The 12854-nt window shown below is 40.7% G+C and overlaps 1 protein-coding gene across 1 annotated transcript in view; it reads right to left on the bottom strand.

Moving 5' to 3' along the window:
* Positions 1 to 7891: 7891 nt before the first annotated feature.
* The window catches only part of WDR64 (WD repeat domain 64), a 67763-nt gene continuing 62800 nt past the window's right edge, over positions 7892 to 12854 (bottom strand). Inside the window, exons 26-27 of the mRNA XM_033145436.1 lie at positions 9364 to 9459; positions 7892 to 7957 (exon numbers count right to left, since the gene is read on the bottom strand). Coding sequence (XP_033001327.1) covers positions 7892 to 7957; positions 9364 to 9459 — 162 coding nt within the window. The remainder of the gene's footprint in view (positions 7958 to 9363; positions 9460 to 12854) is intronic.

Raw genomic sequence — 12854 nt, 5'->3', positions numbered from 1 at the left:
ATTGAAAAATTACTTTATATATAGTCAATATAGGCACAGAGTTAAATTTTTTAACATTTTCTAATGGTGGTGTGCCTCGTGATTTTTTTCATGAAACAAGTGTGCCTTTGCCCAAAAAAGGTTGAAAAACACTGGTGTACTGTATATAAGGGCAACATAAACACACAGTGGGAAGCTGCTGTCTACAATGGCTTCCTAACATGCATACACACTGCAAAATACATGTGATTTTCTATACGCAGTACCAATTTCTATATAGAACAGCTGTTCGTTTAATGATTTTGTGATGTTTGAAACAGTCTTCGGAATGAATGTTATGAGCCACAACAGTGAAGCAAAATCTGATGTTTACCAATCCACATCCTTCCATCTCTCCCTGTTCTACACAATGTGTAAGATCCCATCTGACCTGAATGGGGAAATTTTTTATTAAAACTGAAGGAAAGAATCAGGGGATTCTATTAGCTGCTGAGTTGGCATACCCAGTAACCCATCTACCAAAGAATAAGTGACTGAAAACCTGGCAGTTCAAACCCCTTGATCCACAAAAATGCAGAGGACTAGTAACCCATGTTCATTTTCACAACACAATTGTGGTGGCAAGAAGCACTTACATAAAGGTTAGATGGCCGAGCTCTTCCACTCCCCACTCCCCATGTAATTTCACATAAAAGATTGCACATTTAAATACAGTACTGCAAGTTACCGTGTTTCTCCTAAAATAAGACACCGTCTTATATTTTTTTTTTGCTCAAAAAAACACAGTATGGCTTATTTTCAGGGGATGTCTTATTTTAACCGTGTTGCATCGGTACGCTGCATAGCCACGCCTCCCCAGGCTGTTTTAATGGGAGGTACCACGTCACTATGGCTTATTTTCGGGGTATGGCTTATTTTTGGGGAACGGCTTATATTTCGCAAATGCATAGAAATCCTGCTATGGCTTATTTTATGGCTATGTCTTATTTTAGGAGAAACAGGGTATGTGCTAATTGAAATCAATGAATATAAAAAAAACCCACTTAACTGGATCAGGATAGTGGGATTTCCCCCCAAACAGTGCAAATCACACTATTAAGTTCAGTGGGGCTTGCTTCCAAGTAAACAAACTGAATCAGGCAGCAATCCCTTCTAGCCACAAGGGCAGAGGAGACTACAATCTTATTTATACATTGTAATCCAGGAGTGAGCTGGTGGGAACTATTGGCATATCGATCTCTGGGTGATTTGCAACTGAGCGGCAGGGATTTCCAACGCAGACACTAAGTGATTACATCGCCCCAAAAATATACTGTACTGTTGAAATGAATAATGCTTGGGGTAATCAGGAGTGGATTTTTATACTGAAGGACTGTGAGCTCCGTTCAGTTCTGGTGCTCAAAACAAATCATTGGGTTCAGAGTTGCATGCATATACAGTACTGTATATGTTATGTCTTTTGCAATAGGTTTCGGTTGGCAGCTCTCCGGGTTCTAATAAAATATTAATAATAATAATAATAATAATAATCGAAGTAGATTCGGCAAGCTTGAAGTCTGTGCATTCGTGTTCGGGGCCAAAACAAAACAAAACACACTATCCTTTGTGTGCGGAGTGGGGGAGCCAAGGTCGTGCATTTGCTTTTCTCAGAAAAGGAAAGTATATTGGATTCAGCGCACGCACCCACTCCACGACCCATTGGCAGGGTATCCCTCTGAAAACGATACGAATTAGGCTCGCCCACCCGACCCTCGTGGGGAGTTTAGAAATGTACAGCCGACCCACCCTGCGGCCGCCGCCGCCAAGAACCTGCCTATTCCGGCCCCGGTACCTTCAGCACGGAGAAGAAAGAGCCCGTCGACAGCGACGGCGGACCGGACCGGCTCCGTCCACTAAGCAAGAAGAGCGCCGGCTACGCAGCGCGGGAAACCGTAAAAGCGATTTTCAAGCCCCGCGCGCCTTCCCAGCCTCCGGGCCCCGCCTCCTCCTCCTCCTCCTCCTCGCATGCGCACTGCCGCTCTCTCTTCTCTCCCTCCCTCCGAGGAAGCGAAGGCGCCTCCTCTCGACTACATCGCCCGGCATGCAACGCGGCCGCCAGGAGCGTGCCCCAGTTTTCCCGAAGATAACCTCGCGCATGCTGGGCAATGTAGTTAATGCACCCTGCTCGCTGAGGAGGGCAAATTCGTGGTGGACAGGGCTGTTTCGTTCCATTCCCTCTCCGTTATTTATTTTTTATTTATTTGCATGCCGCCTTTCATACCCTCCAACATTTCTCCAATGAAAATAGGGACACCGTATTTAATAATAATAATAATAATAATAATAATAATAATAATACGGTAATACCCTATCTATCTGACTGGGTTGCCCCCCCCCCCCGCTATTCTGGGTAGATTACAACATATTTTAAAACATTTAACATTAAAAACAACTTCCCTATACAGGATTGTCTTCAGATGGCTCAGCGGTTGGATGACTCCATACCCTCCAGTATTTCTCTTATGAAAATAGGGATGTTCTATGGAAAAGCGGGACATTCCGGGATCAAATGAGGAACCAGGATGGCTTCTATAAATCCGGAACTGCCCCTGGAAAATAGGGACATTTGGAGGGTTTGGCCTTTCCAAAGTTCAAGTAGTCATAAAGAATAAGCAAACCATCAAAAAGTACACAACCAAATTTAACTGTTGCCACGTAAATGGCAATAAAATAAAGATACAAAAAATAATATCACGTAAATCATCATAAGATCTAAAATAAAGATACAAAAAATAATATCAACTCTGAACCACATTGTACTCATTCTTTTAAGTGTGGACTCTTACATGTTACAGCTTCAGTATAATAAATAGCTTGCATGTATTCATTCCAAAGGTAATTTGCTTCTTGGTTCAAATATGGCCTGATACAATGAATGTTTACTTGCAAAGAAGCTCCACTGAGCATAGGCCTGCAAGCCACTGAATATGTATGCAGCTTTACAATAACTTGTCATAGATTGGTCAGACCTCATCATCCTAACTTGGCTAGTCTGGTCATTATTTTTGTTAGATGGGGTCGGTAATTTAACAAATCATTCCTCGGCCACTTTAATGTTTTGGGTGCTTAACTTGTAGTGAGATTTTATACAACTCACAGATTTGTGAGAAAACAGAGAACTCACTGTTTTTTCCATTCTTCATCTGTGGGCTTCTTCATATTACCGTCACTCATATGCAAAACGTTTTCTTTTTCTAGTAGGTGTAAATTAACAAACCCACTCGAAGGACAAAAATATATTCACATTTGTCACTTCTTTACCAGTGATGTAAAGTGCACAAGATGTCCCGCAGCAAATATGCAAATATGGTGGTTCAAATATAGATACTGTTTTTCACACCTCACCTGCAGCTTTTGCAGTGTTAAGAGCATCAATTGAAATCTGCAGCTTAGTCAAATGCTGCCTACCGTTTAAAATCAATGTATTGCTGTAATGCTTGAAAGATTGTGAAACAGGGATGTGCCAAGGGAAAAGTACGCAAATTGACAAAACGTATGGGCTTTTAATTGGTTGCAAAGAAGCTTAGAGGTTGCTGACACTGGCCTGCAAAGATCATTATAATTACCATACCATAATACTGTATGCAGTTGAGGACTCTGGCCTTTCCTGAGTGCTTGACAACCACCAGCGGCAAAATCCACTCCTGGTGAATTCTCCCAGCTGAAGAGGGAGTGTAGTGTGGGCTTGTTGTGTAGTGTGTGGTATGTGAGAGTATGGCGTGGACACACTTTTTTTTGCCATACCTTGGGGTGATTGCCAAGAGTAAATGTGGTCCGCAGCTGAAAAAGCTTCCCCACCTCTGACATAAGTACAGCTTAAGCCCTCTTACACCCTCTTTTTTCATTGTTTTTAAACCCAAGAACTGCTGAAGCCCTACTTCATACTTGGGACTTTTGATCAATTGGCCACAATTTGCCGTACGATTTCCCTGCTGAGAACAGGAGCAAAGGGCAGAGTTGCAGAAGCCATTTCTGATGTAGGGAGAAGAACATGGAAAGCTTTTAATGGCTGTGCCAAATAATAAATTTCAGAAAGGCAAAGCAAGCCAAGTCAGTGGGGGTGACCGAGTTTCTTTTACTGGAATGCAATTTCTCTTTGTGTGTTGAGGGTGGTGTGGAGTTATCTGGCCTCGTTAAAATGCACTGCTCCAAAATCGACCTCTGTATGTGGCTTTTGGTGACCTTCTTGCTGCCTTTGACAGGATTAATAGAAAGCAGCAGCAGCTGAAATTATGGAACACAAAGAATGAGAGGCAGTTACTTGATTAGGAAGCTTTATGCAGCTATGACAGCAGGGATAAAAGTCTGAACCTAGGAGGTCAGCTGTTTTGCAGGACTGTACCTATTACCAAAGAAAACAGGGCTGTGCAGATTATTATTATTTTTTATACTTATTGGTCTTTTTTGCCAGTGCAACCCCAAATTACTTAAAACAATAAACCCTAGATTTTGGACCCCCCCCCCCCCCCGAGAAGCTAGACTGGCACCCTCATTTTTGTCCTTCCTCCAGCAGGTGAAGAATTTCTTGTTCCAGCAGGGGAACTGACTGCTTTGAATGAAAGGGCTGGTGCTGTTTTTTATTAAAATTATTTGTCTTGTTTTACTAGGGGGTGTGTATGTCTGCCTGCCTGCCTGCCTGCCTGGGTGGGTCATTCTTCTTCCTGATTCAAACCAAAACTGGATTGGGGGAGAAATGCATCAAAATGCAGTATTTCATAAGAAATATCAGGATACAGAATAGATACAGATTGTGACTAATGTCCTGTGTATGCCCAGAGTATTCAGAAGTGTATACACACAGCCTAAGTCAACATTATTTATTTATTTAAAAGCATTTCTATGAGACCTATGAGATCGCCTTACCGCACATGCGCTCACTCGACTGCTTCGATCGACAGAATTGGCACTACCACAGGTGCCACATAATAGCTGTTACAGTAATACCCATTGTAAGAATCTGATTGCTTAGTGTGGCAGCACCTGCACTTTGGAACTCCCTGCCGTTGTTGAGATCAAGCAGGCACCTTCACTGTACTCTTTTCAACACCTGCTATTTGCTAAAAATATTGTTGTTTAGACAAGCGTACCCAGATGCTTCAAAAGTTCAGGTAATTATAATCTGTTTTCAGTATTCTAACTTTTGCATGTTTGAAAGTACTGGTGTGAATTTTACTTGTTTTTCTTTGAGGTTTTTTTTTAACAGTCAAGTGCTGTATAAATTTTATGAAATAAATGAATTTCTAAACCTCTAAAATGTCTAAGATTTCTAAAATCTCTCAAGGCAGTGTACAAAAAACACAAACATAAAAGCAGCGGAACAGTATTATAAAAACAAGACATGAGGAAGGAACAAAAGTTGGCATTTTCAAGGTTACAAAACCCTGGAAAACACAGCCAAGAGTCTTCTGTGTGTAGAAAAGTATTATGGAATCAATGCACATAACAACACACTCTCCATTTGAAGTTAACTTTTATAAAAATGACCTTAAGCAATTAAGTCCCATTAGGTTCTGTTTTCTCTCTCCATAGGAAGATGAAATCTAAAATGTAATCACAGAGTGCCACAACAGTTGTGTCAAGCAAGGTCAGAACATACCTGGGAGACCTTTAATGGATGCTTAAGTGGTGCTGAGGACTTCATGCATTCATCTGAGAGCCAGTTCACGCACAGAATAAGGCTGTGCACTTGAAATGTGTGGGCTAACACATCTTAGCCAGCACTCAACAAAATTCTGAGGTGTTGCATAAAGCATTTTGACATGACATTCCTACACACAGGTTTATCAGCTAGTACCAGAGGCGCAATCCGAAAAGCATTTAAACCAGTCTGGTCACACTTAAAACAACAGCATTACACTGAAGTTTGCACAGCTATTGTAGGTGACTTGTAGATGGTTGGGTCACATAATTTTTACCCCTGCTTACTTTATAGCCACTCTGTGAAGACTTTTTTTGCCTTGAAAAGGGAGGCATGGATACCTATGTAAATCAATCAGTTGACAGATGTTTCTTAACAAATTACGCATTAGGATAATATTAAGACAAGAATCCCTTAAACATGGATCAGCAATATTAAAATATTCATGACTGATAAAACATTACATTTTGTAAAACATTTACAGTGATAAGTAGCAAGAAGTCCATCCTTAGACTGGGCAGGGCAGCTTTTTCCAACCTCCATATAATTTGGACTACAATTCCCATCACCCTGCGTATTGACCATAATGGCTGGGCCTGTTGGAAGTTGCAGTTCAAAACATCTGAAGTGCACCAAGTTGGGGGAAAGCAAGAGTAGAGAGAGGGTGACCCACCTGTAGCAGGACTCACTTGGAGCAGGGTCTGGGACAGAAGACAAGAGCCCCAACCCATGTTCCAGTGTCCTTAGTAAGTAGGTGCCCATCTTGAATGAGTGCATCATGGGCAGATTGTTCCTCTGGGTTGCTCCCAGGGAGTAATGTGAGTGGACTTGCATCCCTCTTCTTATTTCAAGGAAGGAAACTGGTTTATCTACCTTGTCACAGCTAGTTTTCATGGGAAGTTAAAAGATTTTCCCCGAGTCCCCATTTGGTTCATGTATTTGGAAGGGATATAACACAGGCTCGTTTTCTCAGAAATATTTCTGTATGTTGGGTTCTCTCTCAGTGCCAGGAAGACTGGCTTACTCGGCTATTCTATATGACAGACTAATCTTATTGCACTCATAATATAAAGTATGTGGGCCTACTGTACTTGGATATAAGCTAGTTTGAGAATGTGACTTCCCTCCCCTGCCAGTGCCTCATCGGCAGGATTAGGTAAAGGAACCCTGACAGTTAAGTCCAGTCACGAACGACTCTGGGGTTTCGGCACTCATCTTGCTTTATTGGCTGAGGGAGACATTGGTCCGTAGACAGTTTTTCCGGGCCAGCATGACTAAGCCGCTTCTGGTGAAACCAGAGCAGTGCACGATAACGCCATTTACCTTCCCGCCGGAGCGGTACCTATTTATCTACTTGCACTTTGACGTGCTTTCAAACTGCTAGGTTGGCAGGAGCTGGGATCAAGCAACGGTCGCAGAGATTCGAACCACCGACCTTCCGATCAGTAAGCCCTAGGCTCAGTGGTTTCAACCACAGCGCCACCCGTGTCCCCATTGGCAGGATTAACTGATACTTAATCTGTGCTTATGTTGGATATTTTCTGGTATTAATAAAAGAAAAGCTATTTTTTTAAAAAAGTTTTCAACATGATCCAGAGGGGTAATCTTAGCCTTTTGCAGCAAAACCAACAGAGCCTTACAGCAACTTAAGGACTAGTAAATTTATTATGGCATATAAGTTTTCATGGACCAGAGTACAGTTCATCAGAGGCACATTATCCTCAGCTGGCTGGTGTGAGTGTACAGAGGACAGGAAAAACTGCAAACATTGGGGCAAAAATGGCAAAGACATGCAAAAAGCACAGTCTGTAACAATTCAGCTCAAGCCTAAATTTACACCAACAAACACAGGAATTATTCCCAACAGCAGTAACTAGTGAAAACACAATCATTTTAGCACTGCTCATTAAATCAACACCTGAGGTGGAACAGGAAACTGCTGTCTCCATCCAAGCCCAAATAAACAGTATTAAATTTAGTTATTAGTTCTAGTTCAGATATAGTGTGCTGGAGTCTCACTTAAAAATTCCTCTGTTGGAGAATGGCAATGATATTAACAATGGGAAAAGAAACTGCTGAAAATGATGTCTGTAGGCTTGTGCATGCCTAGTGTTTCAGATACAAAAATCCAGAGATCTTTCCCTTTGTGTTATCACGATTTTATTTTCACCGATGTTCGTTGCAACACATCTTCCTGTTTCATGGTTTTCATACTTGGATTGGCATTAGAGGAGGTTAGAAAGGAGGGGCCTGAAGGGTTTTTGCAGCTTTTGCAGCTTTTGCAGCGATGATACGCGATGGCTGTAAGAGAAAGAGCAGAGCAAATGCTTACTTATGCCCATTTTAAGGCAAAGTAACCCAAATAGTATGCGAGCATTATACCGATCTTTGCACAAGATCCTGAATATCAAAGGGGGTACCAGCACACATGAGTCTATTACAATCAGAAGACCCAATCTCTCTCCCCACCTTCTGTTATTCTTGTGCAGCCCTCTTGTTAAATTGCTTTGCTTGCTTTTGGTCCAGATCTTGCAAAAGACACATGTGTTTTTAAAGGAAGGAGGCTAGGATTTAGTTTAAGGAGGCTGACTGGAGGGAACTATAGGGCAAGTGGGAGCAGCTTGACTACAAGCACATATTAGAGGTTTGTGGGTTTCCAAACAACTAGAAAGGTTCAGCAACAGTAAGTAGTTTCCCTACAGCTAATGCTGAACTAGTACTACTTAAAGGCACAAGAGTCAGCCTTCCTTGCTTTATGGTTTCAGCTTGCCTTGCAGGAAAAAAGGGGTCGTCTCTTCTCTGCTCCACCACACTGCTAATGGGGCTCTATCAGACAACTTCTAATTTGGCAGACGAGAAGAGCAGCATTAGAATATGTCTACTTTCTTACACTCCAAAATTTTCCTCTGACAATACACTCCTACGTATACTTCTTTGCCAGCATTTCAGGGGGGGGGGAATTACTTGGAGGGAGGGATGGGCTAATCTGTCTATTTCAGTTTCTTTCGATTTCTAATTTTTTCACTCTTAAGTTCAGATCTCCACATTTCCACATCATTGTGGACACCCCTCAAAAAAAAAAATCCTTGTAAAAATCAATCAGCATTTTAGTGCAAATTTCTCCCAAAATACACATATTTGTATGCAATTTCCCCCAACAGATACATCTTTGCAAAGCAAATTTTCCCCACTATGACTATTTTCTGTATGTTATTTTCACAAATATATATGCACACTTTAGTATTTGCATTTTTGTACATATTACTTGATGGAAAACTGCCTTTCAAAATTCAGAGAAGGGCAAATTTCAAAGGGTGGCTGTGCTTTGTCCACATATTGTTTTGGAAAGGGCGAATTGGGGAGGTTTGCCTATAAATGCAAAGTTAACTGGATTCCTCCCCCATCCTGGCTTGTAGACTTTGAAGGTTCACGGTGATGAACAAAGAATGCTATAACCATTTAGTTTACTGTTTTTGCTTTTTGCACTTCATAATTTGTCCCAAGCTTAATTTCATTTTTGCAAAACAAACTATCCACAGCTAATTGACCGAGAAGTAGCCAAACAGATGTGTCAGTTCAGAAGGTGAATTATTTAAATTTAAGCAGATTCAATTGTATTGCCTGAAATTTAAAATCCAGAAACTCCCTCCATGCATCTTACATTCTTAGACATAACAGCATGCTGCACGAAGAAACAGTACACTTACTGAATGGGAAATAGTTCTGCTTCTCCTGCGAAGACTGTCAACAGAGTCTTCCTGATCCTTTGTAGGAATAGGTTTAATCTTCGGAGGAGTTGTAACCTTTTACAAGTAATTTAGAAAAAAATCAAGAATTATGTGGACAGGTGCAACGTTTGTGAAATCTGCACTAAGAAAAAATCCCTTAGCTTCTTGCTGTTATTTATATGAAACACTTTTGATGTACAAGTTTTTATTACATTTATCATGTTCACCCTCGCAGCAATCCTTTGCAGTTGGTCAATATTATAATTTCTTTTTCATAAGGTAAACTGAGGCCGAGATAGAAGTTATTTGCCAGGGAAACATAATTAACACATACGTAGCTGAGGTAGGTGTGATTTATGCCAACAATGCTCTTCTGCATTCTAAATAGGACACACATGACAAGTCTCTATGCAAAAGCATAAATGGCCACAAATCTGACGTCACGAATGGGATTGTCCATAAACCAGTGAGAAAATATCCCCAACTCCTAGGACATTCTGTAATGGACCTTATGGTGGCCATTGTGGAACACTTTTAATGGAAGAATGCAACACAAAAATTCATCAAGCAGTTTCAGCTTGCTGTGGGTGAAATGGAGACAAATAATTTTATTATAGCACAATTAGATGGTCAATACCAACATATCTGTGCTATCTATGACTGTTTGCTGTGAATAGTTCCCTGCCCACTACCATTGTTAATACTATAACCTCATTAATTATCACAAAACCTGGTACCGTGAAAGGTTAAAGGTGTGCCTATAACATTTATTGAAGGTCTCATTATCATTGACTGTAATTTAGTCATCTCATTGCCATTCAACTTACAATTTTCTTCTTCATATGACTGATCACTGAGATTTATCTTCATGCTTCTGATGAAGTCCATGAAAGCTCATGCCATAATAAATTAGTTATTTAGGGTGCTTCAAGGCTCTTTGGCTGCTTTTGAGAATGGGAAATAAATGCTGTGGGTGCTGAGGTGAGAGTTAAACTGATGGGTTTTCTATCTGTTATTTTTCAAAGTTTCTTTCTGAGTAGTGCCAACAAGATAGGAATCATAAGAATGATAATATTGCTTGCCTATGTAGGCATGTTTGTGGTTCGTTTATTCAAGGGGCCATGACCAAGTTTGTGAAATAAATCCACAGAAGCTTCTAGACTACAAAGCCTTTTACCAATATACCTGTCCTCTCACACCAATTTTTTCCATTTACGGTATATAGATAGCCCAAAGTGAAACCACTCCACCACCACCATTTTCCTGTTTACAAAAACATCCCTTTGGCAACCCAGCAAGTAGCGACCTAAAGATCTTACCAATATGGTGTCAGGTTATATAATTCCCCCCAAAAGCAAACTTGTTCTTCTGGCTTTTGCTTTTGGAACAGTGTCATTCTTTTGGTCACATCTACATTGTTTGAAGAAGCCCAGCTGATTACCTTCTTCAGCTATTTCCCCCAAGACAATATAGCTTGTGCCCGTCTGGCCTCTTCTTGAAAAACCTCCAAGGAAGAAGATCCAACAGCCCCCTCAAGACAGCTGCTTCCACTGTGGTACTGTTTCTTCTTCAAAGCCCATATAAATTTTACACTCTAAAGAATTCACTCATGAACTGTAAGTTCCATTGCCACCATATAAAATGCATGTTTATTCCAGAACAAGGATGCTGAAAGTGGTGCATGTTCTCTGTATTTGTCTCCCTTCATTTTATAACCATTCATTCTTGTGCTGTCATTAGTGGGCAACATGTACAACTGTCCCCCCCCCCCCGTCTCTCTGCCTTGTTTTGTTGTTAGCATTTGTTGTCAACAAACACCATGCTCCTTATTTGAGATCCATCCTGCTCGTTTTGCTCAGAAGTAATAAGGGATGGAGAGACCCATTGCGGTCTTGTCTGTTCCACTTCTACAAAAGGACAGAACTACACCTGTCTTGTTTCCATTTGATTTTTAAAAGGGAAATACTTTTAAGTCAGCATGAAATTAAAGCATCTACAAGGTGGTCTGAGGGCTCCAGTGGTGCCTTTGTCCATTTAAAATCTACTGTACCACACCTATAAAAAGTTCCAGAAATAATCCAGCTACTAGCATATGGTTTGTTTGTCTGTCTTGCTGCTGTGCACTTTGAGTAGAACAGAGCAAGTCCCCGCTGAGATTGACAGAACTTGAAGGCACTTTATTGCTTTCAGCAGATTCAGGACTGCAGATTCTAAAATGGACTAAAGTAGACTCGTGATGCAATCCAGATAATCAGGATCTGGCTAGATCAAATCAGGCAAATCCTTCTCTATCCCTTATATGCAATTCTAATATGCATTGTTGTGCCCATTTTGTGGCATGAGCTCCCCACGGCATTTCTTGACTGGCTGCTGTCGCTACTGAAATTATGTGATGCAACTACCTAGATATTTGAATTGTTGTCACTTGCTGATCTTAATTACTTTAATGCACACCTGTGAACTGCTTCAAGATTTATAAAGGAAAAGCACTAATAAAGTATAAAACAAAAACAAAAAACCCCGGCATTTCAGTTTTCAAGAGTGATTTGGATTGCAATCTCTTTTTTATAAGCAAGATACACCTGTTGTCTTTAGTCTGCCCTCATAGAATCTGCTTTCCACATTAAGAGTAGCTTGTGGTAGCAAAAACACTTAGTTGTACTGAATGAAGGAGAATTTCTATTACTTCTGTAGAGGTGGAAAGTGATTTTGGATTGAATTTTGACTCATTTTCAATTGCTTATATATTATTCTCTCTAAATCTTTCTGTAGAAAGGTGGCTTGCTCATGCCAGTTATTTCCCATAGTATATGTGTGAACTTAATTTTCAGTCTAATTTTTCCGTGTTGTCTTTCATTTTGCACCCCAGTGAAAAGCAAGAGAGTCACATTCTGCAATTACTTTTGTTATTTGTCTTTAGCTCTATATAACATATTTTCAGATGTGTCTTTTCCACAGTAAAATCCTACACTCAAGTTCAATTGCACTTTTTCTCAGTTAAGCAGGTTAGCACTGGGCCTTAATGCATAAATCCCAATAGACTAAGAGTGGAAATGGAGAATGTGGGGTTTCTGTAGCTTGGTGCACATTTTGTTAGGGTGTTTTCCTATTAAACAACACAGACCTGATGCAATTGGAGCTTTCCAAGCAGCTGTCCCATGAGTGCAGCACCATTTGTGGGTTAGCTATCAGCAACAGGAAAGTCTCAGACATGGGATAGTGTATGTATGGGAAGGAGTGGACAGGATGTAAAGGGTGTCAGGATCAGGTCCATACCTGATTTTCTGCCAGTCTTTTATTCAGCAGACTGTCAAGCTATTTAAATAGCCAAATTTCCAATCCTTAACAAAATGTCATATTAAAGTTATTGACTTCTGAATCTGCTTTGCAATATTTGAAGCCAAACACATCGGACAGGAGCAGATCAGAAAGGTTGCTTAAAGTTGGTCAAACCTGTTAGCCAATTCAGC

Source organism: Lacerta agilis, chromosome 3, assembly GCF_009819535.1.
Source record: "Lacerta agilis isolate rLacAgi1 chromosome 3, rLacAgi1.pri, whole genome shotgun sequence".
Classification (NCBI taxonomy): Eukaryota; Metazoa; Chordata; class Lepidosauria; order Squamata; family Lacertidae; genus Lacerta; species Lacerta agilis.
The sequence above is the reverse complement of the archived record's forward strand: the minus strand, read 5'-3'. Positions and strand labels throughout refer to the sequence as shown.